Source organism: Chrysemys picta, chromosome 17 (assembly GCF_011386835.1).
Source record: "Chrysemys picta bellii isolate R12L10 chromosome 17, ASM1138683v2, whole genome shotgun sequence".
Classification (NCBI taxonomy): Eukaryota; Metazoa; Chordata; order Testudines; family Emydidae; genus Chrysemys; species Chrysemys picta.
In genome coordinates, this window is record NC_088807.1 from 17,752,177 (window position 1) to 17,775,024 (window position 22,848).

The 22,848-nt window shown below is 48.2% G+C and overlaps 2 protein-coding genes across 3 annotated transcripts in view; one reads left to right on the forward strand and one right to left on the reverse strand.

Moving 5' to 3' along the window:
- Nucleotides 1-17,107, reverse strand: part of TRIM28 (tripartite motif containing 28) — a 59,372-nt gene extending 42,265 nt beyond the window's left edge. Inside the window, exon 1 of one of the 2 annotated variants that reach the window (XM_065571540.1) lies at nucleotides 16,553-17,107. In XM_065571540.1, coding sequence (XP_065427612.1) covers nucleotides 16,553-16,775 — 223 coding nt within the window. In that variant the 5' untranslated portion in view covers nucleotides 16,776-17,107. The remainder of the gene's footprint in view (nucleotides 1-16,552) is intronic. The other variant, XM_005311859.4, reaches the window with a different exon arrangement.
- The window catches only part of LOC101945709 (uncharacterized), a 449,899-nt gene that overhangs the window by 192,754 nt on the left and 234,297 nt on the right, over nucleotides 1-22,848 (forward strand). The gene's annotated exons all lie outside the window — the stretch shown is intronic.

Below are 22,848 nucleotides of genomic sequence, written 5' to 3' on the forward strand. Positions count from 1 at the left end.
CTTCTGAAGGTGTTGTGCAGGGTTTTCCTTTGAGCAAGATATAGATGTTATGCTTGTGGGGAAGTAGGGCATATAGTTGCCCAGTGCCCTAATGTGGAGGAACCCATGAAGTGCAATCTACGGGATCATGAAGATCTTCGGGGCTTGATAAACCTTGTGGGAGTGGCGATGGCCCCCAGATACATGTGGCCAGTTAGGATGAATGACATACAGACCATTGCATTAGTGGACTCCGGAAGTGCCGTCTCACTGGTCTCAAGGAAACTAGTGGGGTGGGTCCAGCTGTAGCACACCGGAATAACCTGTGTACATGGTGCTGTCAATTAACCAACCATTCCTGTACAAACTGAGGTCCAGGGGAATAATACCACAAGGGTGACAGTGGGGGTGGTTCCAGAACTCCCATATCCGGTCCTTATAAGACAAGACTTCCCAGGGTTTGAAGGCCTACTCCCCAGAGATGAGTCAGAAGAGGGTAGTAACCCTGGGATTATTGATACAATGACCCCAGGAACTAGCTGTCTTCTGTGCATTAGCCCAGGACTTGTTCTCTAGCCCTGGAAGACTAGGTGAGAAAGGAGGGCACACAAGAGGTTGGGAGCCAGGATTCTGGCCCAGAAACAAAAGGCTGCACTTGTAGGGAAGAAATCATGTCCGGCTGGCAGGGGAATGATGCAGAGGGTTGAGGAGCCAGCAGCTGTACACAGTTCCAGAGACCAACCCTGAGGGGGAAACAAAAGTAGCCCCTTTGAGTTTGGGCACATTGGACCCTCATTTGAGAATTTTGGGCAGGATCAGGCCAATGATCTGCTATATGAGAATATTAGAAAGGAGGTCGTTGAGGTGAATGGGGTCCTGGTGGATGGGAAAACTGAAGGCCTAGGGCTATATTCCATGATAAAAAGGGACCTATTATATAGAGTAGTTAAAATGCAAGAGCAAGAAATGGAGCAACTCTTGGTACCGCGAAGGCATCAAAGGGCAGCGTTGGACCTAGATCACAGTCATCTGTTTGGAGTACACCTAAGGATAGATAAGACCCTCCATTAAATCCTATGGAGGTCAGACGATATTGTGCCTCCTGCCCAGAGTGCCAATTACACGGCCCCGACCACACTTAAGGGCCCCTATAGTACTGCTGCCAATTATTGAAGTCCCATTTGAGAGGATAGCCATGAACTTATTGAAGCCCTGGCAAGACAGGTAGGTTCATCTGTTCAACCTGGAGATGCCACCCCAAGAAAATCAACATCAGGGACAGGTGAGAATATCCTCTGAATTGACCCCTGAACAAAGAAGAAGTTATCAATATGAACGGATGTGTTCTCAGAGAAGCCAAGCAGGATCACAGAAGTTGATTATATCATGACAGATGCTGGAGTAAAGGTGAACATTAAGCCCTACCAGATCCCTGAGGCAAAAAGAGGAGATCAGGACTAAAGTTAGGAGAATGCTAGAGCTAGGAGTCATTGAGGAATCCCATAGTCAATGGTCCTGTCCAATCATCCTTGTACCTAAACCAGATAGCAGCATGAGGTTCTGCAATGACTTCTGAAAATTAAACAAGGTGTCCCAGTTCGATGCTTACCCCATACCTCGTACAGACAAGCTAATCGACCAATTGGGAAAAGCCAGATTTTTGTCCACTCTTGACCTGACCAAAGGTTATTGGCAAATCCCTCTGGCCACCAAAGCCAAAGAGAAGACTGCATTTTCTACACCAGAAGGATTTTACCAGTACACGGTCCTCCTCCCTTTTGGATTACATGGGGCTCCCGTAACCTTCCAGCGGCTCATGGAAGGTCTGTTGCGTCCACATGGCAAGTATGCAGCTGCTTACCTGGATGATATCATCCATAGCCCAGACTAGGAGACGCACCTAGAAAAGGTAGAAGCAGTATTGGATACCCTGAGGAAGGCAAGTCTCACTTGAATCCCTCCAAATGTGCAATAGGGCTAGCAGAAGCCAAATATATCAGGTACATCATGGGGAGGGGCATAGTGAAGCCCCAACTGAAGTTAGAGGTGATACAAAGTTGGCCCTAACCGATCTGGAAGAAACAGCTCAGCGCATACCTGGGAATAGTTGAGTGCTATAGGCGATTCATTCCCTACTTTGCTACCAGAGCGTACTCGTTGATGGATCTGATGAAAGCCCACAGCCCAAACAGTGAAAAGCACCGGTGCAGCTGAAGCAGCTTTTACAGACCTGAGAACCACCCTCTACAGTAACCCGGTGCTAGTAGCCCCAGACTTTGAGAAGGAGTTTATACTGCAAACCAATGCCTCTGCGGTTGGGTTGGGAGCTGTGCTTTCTCAAATGGTAGGAGAGGAAGAACACCCACAATCCTGTTCCTTAGTAAGAAACTCCTGCCCATAGAACAAAAGTATGCTGTGGTAGAGAAAGAATGCCTTGTGGTAAAGTGGGCCATGGAAACCCTCCATTACAACCTTCTCCGACGGATGTTTACCCTCGTCACTGATCATGCCCCCCTGAAACAGATGCACCAAGCAAAAATAAATGCAAGGGTAACGAGATGGTTCCTGTCATTAAAACCCTTCCACTTCAGAGTGCAACAGGTCAGGGACCAGGCATGGCAATACTGATCGCCTGTCAAGGGTGCACTGTTTTTCAACCAAAGCAGCCCAACCCCACGGTGTTGAGCAGGAAGAGATGTGACAAAATCAGGCCGGATAGCTGCAAGAGGGTCCTGGAAGGCCAATATATTAGTCCTAGAATGTTAAAGGCCCTTTTTCCTACAAGCTGAGAAGAGGTTACCTCAGGTCAATTAGGGACACCTGCATCCAATTAAGGGCTGCCTGAGGCCTTTACAAACCCCGCCCCTGGGGAGAGCAAAGGGGGGACAGACAAGCTGCTGCCAGGCTAGTGGCAGCAGGGAAATAGGCTGTTCCTTCCCATAAGGGCCACAGCCAAACCTGAGTGCCTGCTAGGGGAAGGACTGACACTCCAGGACAACCAACCGGATGACACCTTGCTCCAGTGAGGGGGCAGCGAAAGGTACCCCCTGGGTTTATGAGACTGTTTCCTTTTTGTTTGGTGGAGGATCACTCCTTAGACCGACCCTCAGGGGTACCCTGAAAATATGACCAAAGGGGACAGAAGGGGGAAGGCAAACCCTGCCTGAGTGGGGCTGATTACCCCAGGCCCCCCATTGCCAGAGGGGGAAACAGTCTGGTGAGAGAAAACAGGTGCCTTGCCACTGTATGTTTACACTGCTATTAGACACCCACAGATGGCCGGTGCCAGCTGACCCGGGCTATGAGGCTCTTCAATTGCAGTGTAGATGTTTGGGCTCAAGAGCTCTGGGACCCTCCTACCTCGCCAGGTCCTAGAGCCTAGCTCCAAGCCAAACCCGAATATCTACACAACAGCCCCTTCGCCCAAGTCAGCTGGCACATGCCAGTTGCAGTGTAGACGTACCTTTTGAGTACGTTTCCCAGACTTGAATTCTGTGCAAGCTCGAAAACATCTTTCACCGGCAGAAGCTGATCCAATAGAGATATTACCTCACTCGACTTGTCTGTCCAAACATGAAAGTTGGACTTTTCAGGCCTTCTGCCCTTAAACTTGCAAACTTACTGTTGCATTAACATTTTTGCTTAAGTATTTAAGGGAGGAATCCAATTGCACGCTGCTGAGATCATCTCACATGTATCTATTTCAGTGGAAGATGATATAGGTGCAGAGCTGAGACTGCACTACTGTAAGCAGCAGATATTTACTGTGTTTTTTTTAGTATAGAAAAAATTGCACAGTCCATGTATCTGGAAGTCTGTTCAATGACAAAGGAAGACCTCCATTATAGTGTATCTGGGTGACCGCATGCATGGGGCCAATGACCTCTCTCCAATGCCAAACGCACCGGGCCTATATACGTTGTAATTTTTAACTACTTCCAATCAGGAACCTTCCACATATATATTGCAGCAGCAACTACAGGAAAGCAAGACTGGACACCATTGGTAGTTGCAATGCAGAATCCTAGAGCGCTCGTAGAGGCAAAAACTTAGGCAAGATTCAGGAGGGAGTGGACATCTATATGATTAAGAATACCCAGTTAGACTATTTAACACATTTGTGAAGAGATATTAAGCCTCATGCTTCAAGGTTTAAGCTCATCTCTAACTATCAGGGATTAGGAGGCTTCACACCTTCCTCTGAAACATCTTCTGCCAGCCACTGTCAGACAGGAACTTATAAAATGGACCCTGGATCTGATCCAATCCGGCACTTTCTATGATCATAGCAAGTTTTCAAACTAGACTAATGCCTAGATTTTCTTCCCAACCTCAGCAAAGTGCACCTTCCTCATTAAAGGTTATACATATCCACAAGGTGAGCTTTTTTTAAAAAAAAAAAACCTCTTAGGATGGGCAGGAAGAAATGTGGAGAGAGATACCTGACATTTTTTAAAAGCATCAAAATCCTTTGCCTATTCATGCTCTGACAATGTAAAACCAAGTCAGTCTGTTCTAAGTCTGCTCCGCGCTTCAGCACCAAGGATGACTTTACACACAAATAGATTGAAGACAAAAATCTGCCACTGCAACACTAATTTAAAAAAATAGATGTATAGAACCCTGCAAATCTGCAGGGATCTGCTTTATATCTGCGGATATCCGCATCTTGTGGATAGCGCGGATGTAGATATAAGAGCCAGGCAGGCAGCTGTGGGGAGCCTTGGGGGACACTATCTGTCCTGGGCAGGAGGCCTGAGCAGCCCCAGAGGTCACCCCCCTGCCCAGGCCAGCATGGAGCCCAGCCAGGGAGCCGCGGCAGACCATCCACCTGACCAGGCGCCGGCGGGGGAAGGGGCAGGAGTGTGCCTTGGAGCCTCAGCCCAGCCCCAGTGTACAGCCCTGCAAATGCGGATCGGATGCGGATACAGATCTATACGTCTAGATCAGTGTTTAGAATTTTCCCCACCAGGAAGGTTTTCTAATGGCAATTCACCCTAATCCCATAATACTTCAAGGGTGCAAAGGTTTGTCATCATGGTAGGGCATCACAGGTAATTTCTGGATGATGGTGTTCTGAGTTTGGCACTGCCCATATATGGGGTAGCTTCCCTTAACACAGCCATCTTGTCTCATATCACAGTTCAGGCTCTACGTCAGCAGTGCATGAGGACACCAAAACAAGCTCTACAGCACAGATACTGTCCCCCCAAGGTCTGCGGGCAGGTAGAGCTTGCAGAGACATATTGCTCCTTTCCCAGCTCAGCACAACTGCATTTCTTCCCCTAAACCCATGGGATACAACACAGCCAGTGCCCCCTTACAGGCCACAGTTAAGAAACCCTGCTCTAGGGTAGTCACCAGAACAGCTAATCTACACAGTTACAAAGCAAGTCACAATCCTAATTCTGGATCTAGGAGTTACCAGAATACACATTGACACTTGTATGTTGACATGTAATTGCTTGTCTGGCTGCAAGATCTTCAAAACGTATTCCGTAACTGCTACAGACTTGCAGGAAAGGTTTACACGTAACAAAACTGGACTAAATGACTTTCCACCAAGTCTAGCCCTTTCATGTTCACTTCATGCAGGGGACCTTGTTTTTCCCTCCTCTCCTACCTGCCACAAAATACAAATCAGGGTATTTCCTCTACAACTTGATCATCAGATTCTGAACATTTTTCACTACTTGTTGTTACAAGAAACATTTACCAGGACTGGAAAGTTAGAAAAATGCAATACTTTCCTATTTTTCCCAGTGTGTAGACTTTGTTCATTTGACATCACTGTGTAGAAACTTTCAGAGTTTCCCATTTGTGTGGGACTGTCAAACAGCAACAAAGGGAACAAAAAACATTTTTTAATAGGCAAGTGTGATTCCAGGGTCACCAAAAAAAAATCACCAAGGGGGCTCAGAGGCCTTATCTATTTTGGATTCAAAGTTAAACATCTAATTAAACCAATGAAAATGGGACCAAAATACCTCCTAAATCAATTTAAACTTGGCTCGCATTGATTTCTCTCAACTCAGGGCTAAACCAACAGAAAGCCAGGTTTAAGTCAAATTAGGGATTTGCATTGTTTTAACTAACGCCTTGTCTACATAATTTTTCACCCCAGTTTAACTGTTCGGGTGTGATTTTCTTACCAGTTAAATCTGTATAGCCCTTAGTGTGGATGCAGGTGTATCTGTTACGGGTGCCTTATCCCCTGTAGAGCTTATTCTCTTTCCTTAAACGTGTAGCTATACCAGAATACTGTGCCTTTATGCTGATATAACTGCATTCACTTTAGGATAGTTGTGAGATAGATATGGTAATTTCCTGGACATACGTTACTGAATTCAGTTTACGGGCACGGCTGTACTTAAAACACTATTGACACAGTCGCTGAAGCACTTTAATGAAGACTCTCTAAGCCAGGGATACTCAGGAGTCAAATTAGCGATCAACATTACCCAAAAGAGTCCCAATAGTATGAATTCGGTTTCATTTACTATAGTACTAATTTAAACAGTATGACAGGGGAAATATTTAGTTTTTATTTAGATATTATTCTCAGTAAACAAATTAATAACTTAAATGATTAACAGCTCAAGCATCCTGATTGGTTAATAATTAGTGTTTTAATGTGCTGCAAAGAGCTGCAGGAGACAGTAAAGAGCTACTTGCCATGAGATGCAGTCTGAGTATCACTGCTCTAAGCCAATGAGAGAGAGGACTCCTGTCCACTTAGTTAATACATCTGTCAGAAGCAGTAGCTATCAGTGGGAGCAGCACTTATGTCGGTACAACTGTATCACTCAAAGGCAAATTCACTGAAGTAATTCTGTAGTGTAGATCAGGGCGAAGTAATTTAGGAGCCCACTGTATTAACACAGATGTTTGTGTGTTATTGTGGGACTGTATGCAACTGGTCTAGGAGACATGACTAATGTAAACCATGGGAAAGCATTGAGCTTCATAGGACTCCTTGAAACAATCATCTAAAACAATATACTGTTGAGTAGGTTTCCCAGGAAATACTTGGGAAGGGAATGCCAATTCCCACCTCCAGGCCTGATCTTTTCACTCCATGGAAACCTGTGTCTACAAATTACCTACTCTCAAGATCAAAAGGCCCAAGCAGCATAAGGAGCAGCTCTCAGATTCATGGGAGATTCTTGTGCTGAGCAAAAGAGTTCACACTTTATGGACTTGTAAACATAAAAACTACTGGTGGAGTTTGAAGGACTGCTCACCAGCCAGGGCCCTTGCTGGAATCAAGCTTTACAATCTCTAGCTATTTTCCAGCTCAGAGTGGGAAGCTGACAGTTTCAATCTAAAGCGCCCTTTTGAGGGAGGGTGTACAAGGTTGCTAAACACTTCAAAAGAGGATTGTTAATTCTTCCTCTTATCTTAGCCCATTCCACTCTGCCAGGTACATCAATCAGCTACTATCTCCTCCCCTCTACATCTCCAAAAACAGAGGAGTAATTAGCAGGAGACATCTGCTCCCAAGTGAGGAATGAAGCCGGCCTCTCCTCCATAAAGGCATGGAGGCCACAGGATATCAGAAGAGTTGCTTTGGGGACCTTGGAGGAATTGCATCACAGCCCAGGAGAGGCAATCTATTAATCTCCTCTGTATAACCAAAATATGCTTGAATCCCTCTTATCTGTACCCAAGAAGCACATGCAGCACTGCCAGGAACTGCTGAATGTGAGCAGTTGGGACTTGGTCAAGTTCCGTTTTTCTTGTCCAGTTGAGCACTACACCCCCTCACAGGGAACAAAGACAGCAGGGCACCGTAAATAAAAGTAGTTGTAACCCAGCAACAGTTTACTACTACTCCCTTTGCTCTTCCAGACCCTCTCAAATCCCCCTCCCCCACAAACCCCCCCACCCCAGCACTTTAAAAGGTGACAAAAATGATTTTATGATGCACAAAGGCCTCAAGATGTGGTGTTCTATTTTGAGTGTTTAGTCTACTTGTTCTGTTAGAACTAGCCAAGCTTCCCCACTCACAGGCTCCTAAAACACAAGAAATCTGAAATTCAAGGCCATATCTCCCCTGAAGCAGAAAGCTGAAGATGCAAAGCACCTCAGGGAAAGGAGTCAGACAAAACAGGCCACTTCTATCTAGCTGCAAGAATATGGTTTTAAAACATTAAATTCACATTTTGAAAAAGTTGGGCATCAGGAATAAGGTCTGATATGGCGCTCCCTCAGCCCTGAGCTGAGAGTTTCTATGAACCATTTGCTTATTGTTTACATTAAAAAGGCAAAAAACTAAGACTTGGGAAGTTTAAGGGCTTTATTCACACAGAAGTCCTATTGGTTATGGTTAAACAGGTTTAAATCCTGACTCAGTTAAAACAGTGCCACCTGCTGCGAGGATAACTGTATTGATTGTTGGTTGTAAATTGTTGGTTGTAGTTTACCAAAACAAGCTAAACCCTGTTTGAATAGATTTAAGTGTCCACATAGTTACATAGGTTTAACTACATTGATTTAAACATGCCTTTAGTTCAGGGGTTCTCAAACTGGGGGTTGACCCCTCAGGAGCTCATGAGGTTATTACATGGGGGTCACAAGCTCTCCGCCTCCACCTCCAAACCCTGCTCTGCCTCCAGCATTTATAATAGTATTATAAATTAAAAACTTTTTAAAATATTTATGGGGGGGTCACACTCAGAGGGTTGCTGCGTGAAAGGGGTGACCAATACAGAAGTTTGGTAACAGCTTTAGTTATACTGGTGCTGGCCTTAGGGTGACCAGATGTCCCGATTTTATAGGGACAATCCTGATTTTGGGGTCTTTTTCTTATATAGGCTCCTATTACCCCCCAGCCCCGTCCTGATTTTTCACATTTGCTGTCTGGTCACCCTAGCTGACCTTGAACTGGAAAGAGATCAGGGCTTTACTGGATCTAAATAGTGAGACACAAAAGTAGACAAGATACCTGAATTGTAGGGTTGGTTTTTTTTAAATGCATTCAAGGCTATTTTAATAAGCAACACAGAGCGCAGCCATCACAGCTTTCTTGGCATATCAGCTTTAAAAAATGGTGCCAATGTATTTAACTCCATGTGCCCATATGCCACCATCCCTCCTCCCCTTCAACCTTCCCTCTCGCCCGTGTTCTACAGTTTATGTTGCAAAAGCCACTCCATGCACTAAAGCCACATTTCTCTAACTTCTCCTCAAGCCATTCTTTCTGCCTTATCTCCCTCAAGATTTCAACACAATCTTCACCCCACCAAAAAGCATTTCCTTTTGGCAAGTTTGAAGGCACACACAAATTCTCATCTCAGATAGCTTTAACCATGTTTAAAAGTTTCAAAAAAAACATGGTAACATGCTGGACAACTGCAGGAATGTAATCAGTAGCAGTACAGCTTCAGAGAGCTGCCAGGAGTAGAGAAAGACTCCCTGAGTCTGCACAATTTCCCTGTGAACCAAAGCAATATCCTGTTACCTTATCTCCTTTCTCCAAGCTTCTTTTGCTACTGTCATAGCTATGATCTCCGAAGCAAAGCAAAAATGTACGCCTGCCCTTCAGTCACTTACCCACTTCCTAAACATGATCGCTCTTCTTTCCTGTTAACCCAAGGTTTGGATTTTCACCATAACTGGCTTAAATCTTGGATTAGACTTGATATGATTACACCCTACTGGCCTCTTCTTAGGAAGGAGACTGCTACTCCTTCCATCCAGTGGTCAGATGAAGAAAGAAGAAATACGGACCAACCCTTGACTATTACAGGACATCCCTGAACATGCCCTGCTCAGACTGACACCCTCCCAGTATTAACCTTGAGACTTTTCTCCACATAAAGCATGACCTCTGTGCGGTACAAAAGAATGGCCCATCATCATCCCCGCCTAGGGTCACCAGATAGCAAGGGTGAAAAATCAGGACGGGGTGGGGGGGTTATAGGCACCTATATAAGACAAAGCCCCACATTTCGGGACTGTCCCTATAAAATTGGGACATCTGGTCACACTATCCCCACCTGCCTTCAGTAGAGAATGGAGGACTCAAATAGCTCACCATTACATTACAGCTGCTTCTTCCCCCCTCCAAGCAATCCTTCCTTTACAGCCGCTTTAAGGTAGCATTTTCCTGTGTGCCGGAAATCCCATTTTGAAGCCTTGTAACTTGTGCAGGAAGCACAAGTAAACAATTCACCAATTTGCATTTGCATTTTGTTCAAATTTCAAGGGGAGAATCTTGCCAGACCAGTACACAAATATGCTTCAAATCCTGCCAATGGGATGCTACCAGTAGCTTACCTGGTCTGCACAGCAGCACGTGAATACTACAAGCAGGGTGAAAGTTGCACCAGTGAAGCTTCCCCTATACAAAAAAAAGCTGCACCAGACGTGAATGGGACGTTTAGACATTAATCCGTCAACACCAGTCACAGGACCCACACCAGCTATTTCTCAGAAGCACTAGCCCCCCACCTCTCAACTAAACTAACACCTTGCCTTTGCACCAGTGCCTAAGAGGGCCTTTTGTTGCATGAATGCATAGTTGGAAACTCCACTTGCTATTCAGCCTATGTCCTTTGACAACACCCACTCACCAGTGGGCTGCAAATAGAGTTTAAAAAAGAACCTGTTTAAACTATTAAAATTATATTGGTTAACCGTTTAATCGTTAACATGACGGGGGTCCTGGTCGGGGCTGCCGCCAATCTGTTTTAAACATTAACTGCAATATATTAACACTAAGACTAATACTTATTGGTTAACCGGTTAATATTTTACATCCCTACTCACCACCCAAGCGCTGATCAAGAAGGATACATGCCATCAGATGTAAGAGTTAAAATAGCCTCATTCTTTATACAGTACAGAGAAAGAAGCCCTACTATTGTTGGTTTTGACCTAACAGCTTGGGGGCTTTGCAACAACATCCACAAATCAATTCACCTTCAAAGGACTCCATCCAGACCTGTTAACAGTAAACACTCAATCCCTGTATACCTAGGACTTGAAACTTGCAAAGGAAACTAACTCCAAACAGCCATAGAAGAGGATAAGAACTATTACTGAGTACTCCACTCAGCATCCAGATATGCAGGAGTATTGGCATGTACATATGCACTGCTCACTTGTGTTAAATAGAGGGAGGAAACAGGTAAATGACCCCAAAATGATTCAGTAAAAGAATGATTTGTACTTTAGAAAGGCCACTTAAAGCCTGCATTTTCAAAAGCAACTAGCTGATTCATGATGCTTGTGAGCTCCTTTGGACACTTTAAAGGAGGCCTCTGGAAATCTCCCACCCTCTGGAAACCATGCACCTTCAGAAATGTGTCATCAAGTTAGGCACTCAAGATTTTAAAACATCTAAATCACTATTTTGCTTCTGAAAGCCTAGGCCTTAGGCACCCAAATACAGACTTTGGAGGCTAATTTATGGTCAAAAATGGATGCCTAGGGATATCTAAGACCAAGGCTTCATCTGCACACAAGAGTGGTGCTGCTTTAGCTATTTGGTGGACATGGAGCTGCTCTGAAATTATTTATGTGCAGTGTATGCTAGACTGGTTACTGGGACACTTTCTGAATGACTACATTAGTTTAACTCAAAAGGAGTCTGTCTGGAAAAACAAGCAGGAAAGAAAAGAACTGCTCAAGATAAGCCACCTCTCAGCAAATGCTTCAGAGTTGTTATGGGACAATGCCAGAACAATTAGCTTTGATGATTTTGCCTCCAGCCAACCTACAAAATTGGTTTCAAAAAGGCCACCTAAGCTTTGCTGACTCCTGGTATACACTTCTACCCAGATATAACGCTGTCCTCCGGAGCCCCAAAAAATCTTACCGGGTTATAGGTGAAACCGCGTTATATCGAACTTGCTTTGAACCGCCGGAGTGCGCAGCCCCGCCCCTCTGGAGCGCTGCTTTACTGCATTATATCCAAATTCATGTTATATCGGGTCGCATTATATCAGGGTAGAGGTGTACTATGTTAAAAGAAGATAAACTGGTAAGAACTGGACCCTTGGGTACTCTGGATGGAGTGTTCTACCAGTATGAGACACACTACATACATATACACAGATTTTGTGCTCACATTTTGGGACACACTGAACACTTAGATGAGAGACATGACTTTTATTGGACCAATCTCTGTTGAGAGAGAAACTTTTGAGCTGTCACACAAGAGTATAAACTAAAGCTTTTATTGGACCAGCTTCTGTTGGTGACAGAGAAAAGCTAATACCTCACTTTGTCTCTCTAATATCCAGGGACCAACACGACTACAACACTGCGTCAATGCTTGTATGACTGTCTTCCAGGCTTGTTGGTAATGTACTGGCCTTTCTGTATTGTGCTTATCTCGGATCAATAAACGAATTGAGCCTGGACTACCAATCGTACCAATAAAATAACTGAGGGTAAGAATGGTAGACACACAGGGTTACTGCAGCCCAGGGCCCGATCCAGGAGGGGAGCACTGCAAAATTCCATCCCAAGATAAGTAACCTGAAAGGGGGTGTTGTAATAATCGGGGTCTCACAGACCTACCCCTAAGTGTGAGCCTGACAGTAGAAAGTAGAAATAGCGGATTGGAACAGTTTATAAACTTGCAACAAATGTTGATGGGAAAAGGTACTAAAGTGAGATGGTCTACTGCTGTAACTCAAAGACTGTGTTAAAGATCACCTTAGATAAACAAGTAGTATGGACTGGAAATCAGACCAAAATTGGCATGTTGGAACTCAGGCTTAACTAGTGACAGAACGGAGAGACGATAAGATATTACATTCATCATTCCATTTTGGGATCCTTAAAAAAGACTTTGGGGAGGGAGAAGTCAGCTAGCTAGCTGAGAGAGATGGAATGGAAGGGGCAAACTTTATCATAGCTGCTACTCCCACACTGTCTCCTGGGCCCCAGGACCCATTCTGATACCATTGGGCCTTCAATGCCCTCACCAGACCAGGCCAGAGAGCAACACCAAAATGACATCCCCACCTCCAACTATTTCAACCCAAACACCATTTGAGTTGTAAGACTTTGGTTATTGCTGTCCACCTTCCCACTCGTGTCCTTTTCCTTCCCCACCGTATTTTTTCCTCTTTCCTTTTGCCTTCTGTTTAGTACATCTGGCTTAGCCAAAGCTACATATTTTGCAACACTGCTGTAGGCCTGTGACCGAAGCAGTCAAAAGCAATGCCATGTCCTAACTAACTAGCCTGATGCGGATACAAGTTTGCCAGTTCTCAAAGCGGCTGATTATTGCGCAGAGCAGGCCTGTGTTTCTCCAGCAGTGAGGTTGCAAATAAAAGTCAGCCCCAAAGAGAAGCTGCATTTTCAATCTTTGCTGTTCTCCTCTCCCATGGGTTTATCTTGTATTAAAGGAAACAGGATCAGACTTTACCAACAGCTCCAACCTAGCAAACAATTGCCCCCAAGGACAGTTACCATCTTTAATACCATCTAAAAGATGGTCAAACAGAGGGTTTTCATTATAAAAACCTCTACAGCTTAAGGAACAAGGAATTTTGTTAGTACAGACTTAATACTTTACATTTAGTAGTTTTTCCTCCTGCTTAAAAAGAATGTAATGGAGTGTTTGCCATAGGAATAAGCTGTGCCAGGGTCTTTGTAGACAAACCCCCAAACCGTGTTTACAGTTGGACAGTGATAGGATCATTTTAATACCTTTAACACGCTGGGGCCATTTATTCTGTCCGAATTAATACAACAGGTGCACTCAGATGCCAAAAAGGGGCCAGAAACGTAACCACGACATCATGCCACTACAAAGCAATATAATCCCCCATGACGTGGATGCAGTTATACCCAGTGTGAATATGCTTTACGAGCACAGCTTATTCCCATTCATGAAAGTGAATACACTGTGGCAGGATAAGACACCATTATACTTGTGTAACTGGATCCAGACCAGGGAATTGTGCCAGTGTGATTTATTTCAGAATCATCACCACCCCAAGTTACTCTGATACAAAACATGTGCATACATCAGGCCTAAATCACCTCTTCCCATAAATACAGGCAATCTCCTTGGAGAACAGATTCAAAGAAGAGATGTTGAACTTTTCCTTTCCACTATCTACAGCAGAGTGGCTAGCACATTTTGGGTGCAATCTCCAGTCCCACATCCACACTAGAAACCTTTAGCAGTATAGTAACGTTGGTTAGGGGGTAGGATTTCTGTACTAGCAAAACCCCTGGTGCAGTTATAGTTATAATGGGTATCAATTACATCTATATTAGGAGGGTTTGCCAGTACAATAGAACCTCAGAGTTACAAACACCGGTCAACCACACACCTCATTCTTGACCACACACCTCATTCAGAACCAGAAGTATGCAATCAGGCAGCAGCAGCAGACAAAAAAAAGCAAATACAGTACAGTACTGTGTTAAATGTAAACTTCCCAAAAAATGAAGTTTTTAAAAAGATTTGAGAAGGTTAGGAAACTGTTTCTGTGCTTGTTTCATTTAAATTAAGATGGCTAACATCAGCATCTTTCTTCTGCATAGTAAAGTTTCAAAGCTGTATTAAGTCAATGTTCAGTTGTAAACTTTTGAAATAATCATAACCTTTTGTTCAGAGTTAGGAACAATCTCCATTCCCCAGGTGTTCATAACTGAGGTTCTACTGTATAGCTATACTAGCCAACCCTTCCCAATGTAGACTAGGCCTGAAAACCTATGGGATTTGAGCTTCTAAATCTTTTTAGAATTTTGGAAAACATCTCCCTCCTTCATGGAAATCTACTTGAGTCACTGTGTGCTGCTGGAAGAAGTTCTCAGAGCACAAGGGGCAGGGCAAGCCCTGGCTCCCTCCCCAAGAGCAGACAAGTGTGAACCCCTCTGGTGCTCTACTTTTTTCACCCAGCACTTACCTGAGGGCCCCTGTGTCCAAATGCCAAGGCCCAGCCACTTCACACTGACCATCCCCCATGTCCTTGCCTCACACTGTCTAGTCTGAATCCTGTAAGCACTGGGATAAGTGACACAAGTGGGGCATGAGGGGGGAACAGGGCTAGGGAGGTCCAGAAGCAACAGTAGAAGCAGCTCAAACAGGCATAGGGTAGGGGTGGCAGAGCTGAGGGCCAGTGTGGAGGCACTGAGATGGTGATTTGGGGCGGGGCCACAGCTCAAGGGCACTGAGGGGGACTGGGAGTCAGTGTTGGGTCACTGAGGGAACAGGTTCAGGGGCTCTCCTCTGGCACTGAGGGGACAGACTGGGGGTGCTGTTTTAAGGCACTATGGGGGCTGGCTGTGGTCAGGGTGGGGGCACAGAGGGCAATTTGGGGGCAAGAAAGAGGGGGGTGCTGGGGGCTGGGCAGGCGTTCTGCTCATGCAGTGGGTTGAGGGAAGACAGTATCCTGGGAAGGGAAATGAAAGAGTGGATGGGTGGGGCTGCCACAGGCAGGGTCCCTCTGGCAGGCCTCCCATCCCCACCCAGCTCACTCCAGGGGCCTTCCTAGGCTGGAGGAAAAGGTCACACCCTCACCCACTACACTGGTCTCCTGGACTCACTCCACCCCTCCATTCACACGCCCACCAGCCTGGCCTCCCGCACTTCCACCCCCTCTTGCATGGGCGCCATACAGCCTAGGCCTTGACCCCAATGCACAGCCCGTCCGTCCCCCCCACCCCCCCCGGCAACTACACATCCAGCCTGGTCACCGCGTGTACAAAACTGGTTTTGCTCTCCACTGCGCCCCTCCCCACGGCGCCTACCCCCGCGGGCCCGGCGCCCCTCCTGCCTCGCCCTACATCCCTCCCCCCATTGCACACATCCCCCACGCCCGACACCCCTCCCCCATTGCCCAGCCCCCCCCCCCCATGCCCGCTCCCGCCGGCCCGGCCCGGCCCCCCTCCCCCCATTGCACAGCCCCCCCCCATGCCCGCTCCCGCCGGCCCGGCCCCCCTCCCCCCATTGCACAGCCCCCCCCCATGCCCGCTCCCGCCGGCCCGGCCCCCCTCCCCCCATTGCACAGCCCCCCCCCATGCCCGCTCCCGCCGGCCCGGCCCCCCCCCCCCATTGCACAGCCCCCCCCCATGCCCGCTCCCGCCGGCCCGGCCCCCCTCCCCCCATGCCCGCTCCCGCCGGCCCGGCCCCCCTCCCCCCATGCCCGCTCCCGCCGGCCCGGCCCCCCTCCCCCCATGCCCGCTCCCGCCGGCCCGGCCCCCCTCCCCCCATGCCCGCTCCCGCCGGCCCGGCCCCCCTCCCCCCATGCCCGCTCCCGCCGGCCCGGCCCCCCTCCCCCCATGCCCGCTCCCGCCGGCCCGGCCCCCCTCCCCCCATGCCCGCTCCCGCCGGCCCGGCCCCCCTCCCCCCATGCCCGCTCCCGCCGGCCCCCCTCCCCCCATGCCCGCTCCCGCCGGCCCGGCCCCCCTCCCCCCATTGCACAGCCCCCCCCATGCCCGCTCACGCCGGCCCAGCCCCCCTCCCCCCATTGCACAGCCCCCCCCCATGCCCGCTCCCGCCGGCCCGGCTCCCCTCCCCCCATGCCCGCTCCCGCCGGCCCGGCCCGGCACCCCGTGTCCAAGGCATCCCATACACGCCCCCGCCCGCCCCACTCACCTTGTCCCTCTTTGTTGTTGGCGGCCTCCCCGTCGGCGGCGGGGGCCGGCTCGGCCCGTAGGCACTCCCGGCAGACGGAGTGGAGGCAGGGCAGCAGGCGAGGCTCCCGCTCGGCCCGCAGCCGCTCGCGGCACACGCCGCACTTCTCCAGCAGCTCCAGCGCCTCGGGCCGCTTCTCCCCGCCGGGGCCGCCCGCCTCGGCCGAGGCCGCCGAGCCCGACATGGCGGCCGCTCCCCCTTTCCCGCTTCCCGCTTCTCCCGGCTCCAGCTGCACGCGAGGCCCGCGCGCCGCTGGTGGAACGTTCCCCGGGAGGGCCGCGCGCGCCGCTGAGGACGGAACGTTCGCCGGGAGGGCCGCGCGCGCGCCGCTGCTGCTAACGGCGATGGAGCGTTCGGGGCCCCGCTGCACAAAGCCTGAGAGACAAGGGGAGCTGCGCGCGCACACGCACGCTGCGAGAGAGAGAGAGAGGGAGGGAGGGAGAGGGATAAGGCCCCCGCCTCCTGCGCGTCCTTCGCCGTCGCTCCTCCTACTGGGGGGGGGGAAATGGCCGCTGCCTTCGAACCAATCAGCGCTCAAATAATCCCCGTGGGCGGTTCTGGGACGGGGAGGGTCGGTCAAACCGACCAAGCCACCCGCCTTTGGGAGGCGAGGGGGGCGGAGGAGGGAGAAAGGACGATCGATTGGTGGTTGCACCAATCGCGGGACTCGGAGCGCCGGTGGGGCGGAGAGGGGAGGCGTGGAAATGACAGGAAGACAGGCCAATCCGCTCCCTCGTTTGCCCGATGACGGCGGGATAGGCAGAGACTGACAGGAGATGGGAGCGAATCCGCTTTCGGCGAGGCCTGCCCGCCTGGGTAGAGCATGAAAGGCGCTTGAGAATGATCCGTTAATAAGGTTCCGCCCCTCAGCATGCAAACGGCAACAGTCAGTGATTGACGGATCTGGAGGCCAATCATCCACCGAAGCCATCCCTGAGGGCGGGAACTTATTTGATTAACATAGGGTAGGCCCTGTAGGTTTCCAAGCTTCGAGAGGAGGCGGGAGGAATCCTGGGACAGAGAGGAGAGAGAACCAATCAGATTATGAATTACTTTGGCAGCTACTCAATGACTGGCAGGAGATGAGGCCAATTACCTTCTCCTAAATTCCCGCTGCCCTGCTCCTTTCTCCTCCCGGAGGCGGGGGGGGGGCTCCATCCCCCCCTCCCAAAAAACTTGAGGTCTCCCTGGCTGGCTGGCTGTAACAGAAAGCGAAAGCCAGTTCCCTCACGGGGAGGTGGAGACAAATAATGAGTCAATCCGGAGTGACTCCAGAGTGACTCTAATGAATCTGCTGAGCTCAGTGGAGTCACTCCGGAATCACTCCAGTCTGACCCAGCGCAGGGTCCCACCCCACTGAGCTCAGTGAAGTCACTCCGGAATCACTCCAGTCTGACTCAACACAGAGTCCCACCCCACTGAGCTCAGTGGAGTCACTCTGGATTCACTCTGGTTTGACCCAGAGCAGGGTCTGGCCCTGTTGAGCTCACTGGAGTCATTCCTGATTCACTCCAGATTCACCCAGACTAAAGTCTAGGCCCCCTTGAATTCAACACTCTCTCCAAAAACAGAACTTTGATTTCATAGAATCATAGAATATCAGGCTTAGAAGGGACCTCAGGAGGTCATCTAGTCCAACCCCCTGCTCAAAGCAGGACCAATCCCAACTAAATCATCCCAGCCAGGGCTTTGTCAAGCCTAATCTTAAAAACCTCTAAGGAAGGAGATTCCACCACCTCCCTAGGTAACCATTCCAGTGCTTCACCACCCTCCTAGTGAAAAAGTTTTTCCTAATATCCAATCTAAACCTCCCTCACTGCAACTTGAGACCATTACTCCTTGTTCTGTCATCTGCTACCACTGAGAACAGTCTAGATCCATCCTCTTTGGAACCCCCTTTCAGGTAGTTGAAAGCAGCTATCAAATCCCCCTTCATTCTTCTCTTCTGCAGACTAAACAATCCCAGTTCCCTCAGCCTCTCCTCATAAGTCATGTGCTCCAGCCCCCTAATCATTTTTGTCTCCGTCCGCTGGACTCTTTCCAATTTTTCCACATCCTTCTTGGAGTGTGGGGCCCAAAATTGGACACAGTACTCCAGATGAGGCCTCACCAATGTTGAACAGAGGGGAATGATCACATCCCTCGATCTGCTGGCAATGCCCCTACTTATACAACCCAAAATGCCATTAGCCTTCTTGGCAACAAGGGCACACTGTCGACTCATATCCAGCTTCTCGTCCACTGTAACTCCTAGGTCCTTGTCTACAGAACTGCTGCCTAGCCCTAGTTGGTAGCAAATAATGAAAGGGTGGCTGTGAAACAGAGCATCAGTGATCATTCAAAGAAAGCCACAAGAACAATTCTAGGTTTTTAAAAGCTGTCTCACTGTGAGAGATTAAAGATGTTTGATTAATTTAACTAACTTTAGGGAAGGGTACCAGGTGAGGGTGACTTGATCATGGCCTATAAGTACCTACCAGCGTGGCCAACTCTCATGATTTTGTCATGAGTCTCATGATAATGATTGTTTTCCTTAAAGCCCCAGCTCCTAGAGTCAAGTGGATACGTGATGATTTCAGCATTCCTTCTTAAAGAAAAATGAAGTTTCTAGCCCTCGTGGTTGTGGAGAAAGCTTCAAAATGTGACCCCAGTGCACCCTAAAGACTCAAAAAGCAGAAGGCAATTAAAAGAACACCAATATTTATTATTTGTACATAATCTCATGATTTTAAAGCCAATCTCATGAGCCTGACTCATGATTTTTGAACATTTTGGATTGGCAATACGGTCTACCCGGGAGATTTCTGGTTCTTCAGTCTCACCCACAAAAGTTTAACAAGATCCAACAACTGGAAGAGAAATCTAGATAAACTGAGACAAGAAATAATGCTTGGGTTTCTAACAGGGAGTCATTAACCACAGAAACATCTCACAAGGAGGTGAGAGATGTCCCTTGAGAGATGGGACTCACTTGGAGTCTTTAAACCCAGACCGGGTGTCTCTTTCTAACAGATCTGCCCTAGCTCAGCCAGAAAGCATGTGCTGGATGCAGGCACCTCTGATTTGCTATACTGGAAGTCAGACTAGATGATCAGAATGGTCCCCTCTGGCCTTGAAATCTAGGAGCAATCATATTTTCCAAAACAAAACTCTGTCCCTGGGTTCCCTACAGCCTCTGCAATTATTAAAGCTAATGGGGCTTTTTAAAATCTTGGTGATCTCCCCCCCGACACACACACACCTGTCATTTCTGCCCTTTGATTTCTGTACAACACAAAAAGATAAGTCAGTTTAACCTGTTTCACTCCCTGATTCCCAGGGCACATCACTGCAATAAAAGACACAGAGCTGGCCCAGGTCAGCTGACTCGACATGCAGGGCTATAAAATTGCTGTATAACTGTAGACAGTGGGGCTTGGGCTGGGGTACGGGTTCCTCACTCTGAATGTTTACATTGCAATTTTACATCTGCAGTCCGAGATGCAAGCCTGAATCAGCTGACCTGGACTCAGGTCTTTTTATTGCAGTGTAGACGTACCGCCAGCATCCAGGCTCTTAGGGGATGGTTAAATCCAAACAAAGGCACCCCACCTGCTAACACTAGTAGTGCCACAAATGCTAAACATTGAAAAATCAGGAGTCAGGCCTCTAAGAAGTTATGGGACAGGCTTAAACTCATGATTTAAACAACAACAACAACAACAACAATCAGTTTGGGGCTCATTTTATTTGCTTCCTGGTCTGAGCCCTTAGTGGGCAGTTTGGGTTACATTTTTAAGCCTTTCTCAGCAACTCTAAGGGGTAAAAAAATTACTTTCTAAAAAAATTCAAGTTGAGAGTCTGACTGAATCCCAGGACTCCAGGTGCTGAAGCTTTCAGAAAAATATCCAGGGTGAGGGTCTCTTATGCACGTGCTTAATTCAGGCTCTCTCTTTCACATACACACAGAGAGTAGTAAAATTAAGCATATTTCTCCAGGATTAGGGGCCTTGTGCTTTGTTTTTAATGTTCTGGCATGGAAGGTAAAAATGGGGGACCCTGGTAATGGGGGAATGACGGGCACACACAGCTACTGCCATGGGGGAAGAATGGGCGACCCTGGTAGGGGAGACAAGGGAAATGGGGGGCATACATAGCCATTGGAGGGTGCGGAGAACAGGGGGACGCTGATATGGGAAAATAAGGGTGCAAACGCAACCCCTGCCATGGGAGGAGAATGTGGGAGACTGCTGCAGATAAGGGAAATGAGGGGCACACAGAGCCTGGTGGATGGGGACAATGGGGGATGCTGGTATGGGGGCTTGGGGGCACACACAGCCCCTGCCATGGGAGAAGAATGGGGGAGACTGCTGCAGATAAGGGAAATGGGGGGCACACAGAGACCCTGAGGGGTAGGGACAATGGGGGATGCTGGTATGTGGGGACTAGGGGACACACATGGCCTCTGCCATTGGGGGAGAATGGGGGACCCTGGTATGGGAGGAATGAGGCGGCACATAGAGCCCCGGGGTGGTGAGGGAAAGGTGGGAATGGGGAGCACACACAGCTACTGGCAAGGAGTAGGGGGGATGCAGAGAATCCTTGAAATCCTGGGAGCCTTTAAAAAGCAACAAAGAGTCCTGTGGCATCTTATAGACTAACAGACGTATTGGAGCATAAGCTTTCGTGGGTGAATACCCACTTCGTCAGACGCATGCGGGCGGGGGGAGTGGCACCGAAAGAGCTGGTGTGCGGGTGGGGGGAGGATGGAAGGATGCAAGAAGCCACTGGGGCTGCAAGGAGCTTGGCCTGCACAAGCTATGAAGCATGTGACTCCTGGTGCATGTGACTCCCCTGGCTTCCTAGCCCTTGGCCTTGCCAACTCAAGGTGCAGAACATCCAAAACTCATTAAAGTCAATGGGAGATTCCTCATTGATTCCCAGACTCCCACTGACTTCTGGGGAGGGGTTGGATCATCCCAGCCCTATAAGGAACAATGGGCCCCATCCAGCTGAGAGAAATGCTAAGGGCACAGCCCATTTGGATGCTAACGCAGTTAAGTGGAGCAATCCCAGACAAAGGCATTCATCTGTCTCCACCCCAACCCCCCTTCCCTCTCCCCTGTGTCATGGCCCCAGGGTCCCTGGCCTGGCATCCCTCTGCTCCTGCACCCCGCCCTGTCCGCCTCTCTTCTCTAGTAAACTCTCCTCTGAGGAAGGGAGGAGAGCAATCAGAAGTGATGTTTGCCATTATAAACAGTCAGAGATAAGAGGGAAGGTCCTTTCATGGATCAGTAACTGGTTAAAAGACAGGAAGCAAAGGGTATGAATAAATGGTCATTTTTCACAGGGGAGGGGGGTAAATAGCAGAGTCCCCCAGGGATCTGTACTGGGGGGGACCAGTGCTGTTCAATATATTCATCCACGATCTGGGGAAAGGGGTAAATAGTGAGATGGCAAAGTTTCCAGATAATACAAAATTAGTGTCAAGACAGCTAAGTCCAAAGCAGACTCCAAAGAGTTACAAAGGGATCTCACAAAACTGGGTGACTGGGCAACAAAAGGGCTGATGAAATTTAATGTTGATAAATGCAAAGCACTGCACATTGGAAAACATAATCCCAACTGTACATACAAAATGATGGGGTCTAAATTAGCTGTTACCACACAAGAAGGAGATCTTGGAATCATTGTGGATAGTTCTCTGAAAACATCCATTCAATCTGCAGTGACAGTCAAAAAAGCTAACAAAATGTTAGGAACCATTAGGAAAGGGATAGATAATATAACAGAAAATAGCATAATGCCACTATATTAATCTATGGTATGCTCACATCGTGAATACGGAGTGAAGAGCTGGTTGCCTCATCTCAAAAAAGATATATTAGAATTGGAAAAGGTACGGAGAAGGGCAGCAAAAATTATTAGGGGTTTGGAACAACATGTTTATAAGGAGAGATTAATAAGACTGGGACTTTTCAGCTTGGAAAAGAGATGAATAAGAGGGCATATTATGGAGGTCTATAAAATTATGACTGGTGTGGAGAAAGTGAATAAGGAAGTGTTATTTACTCCTTCTCATAACACAAGAACCAGGGGTCACCCAATGAAATTAATAGGCAGCAGGTTTAAAACAAACAAAAGGAAATACTTCATATAACGCACAGTCAACCTGTGGAACTTATTGCCAGGGGATGTTTTGAAGACCAAAACTATAACGGAGAGCAACGGAGTTCACAAAATGGAGGCTAGCTCCATCGATAGCTATTAGCCAAGAT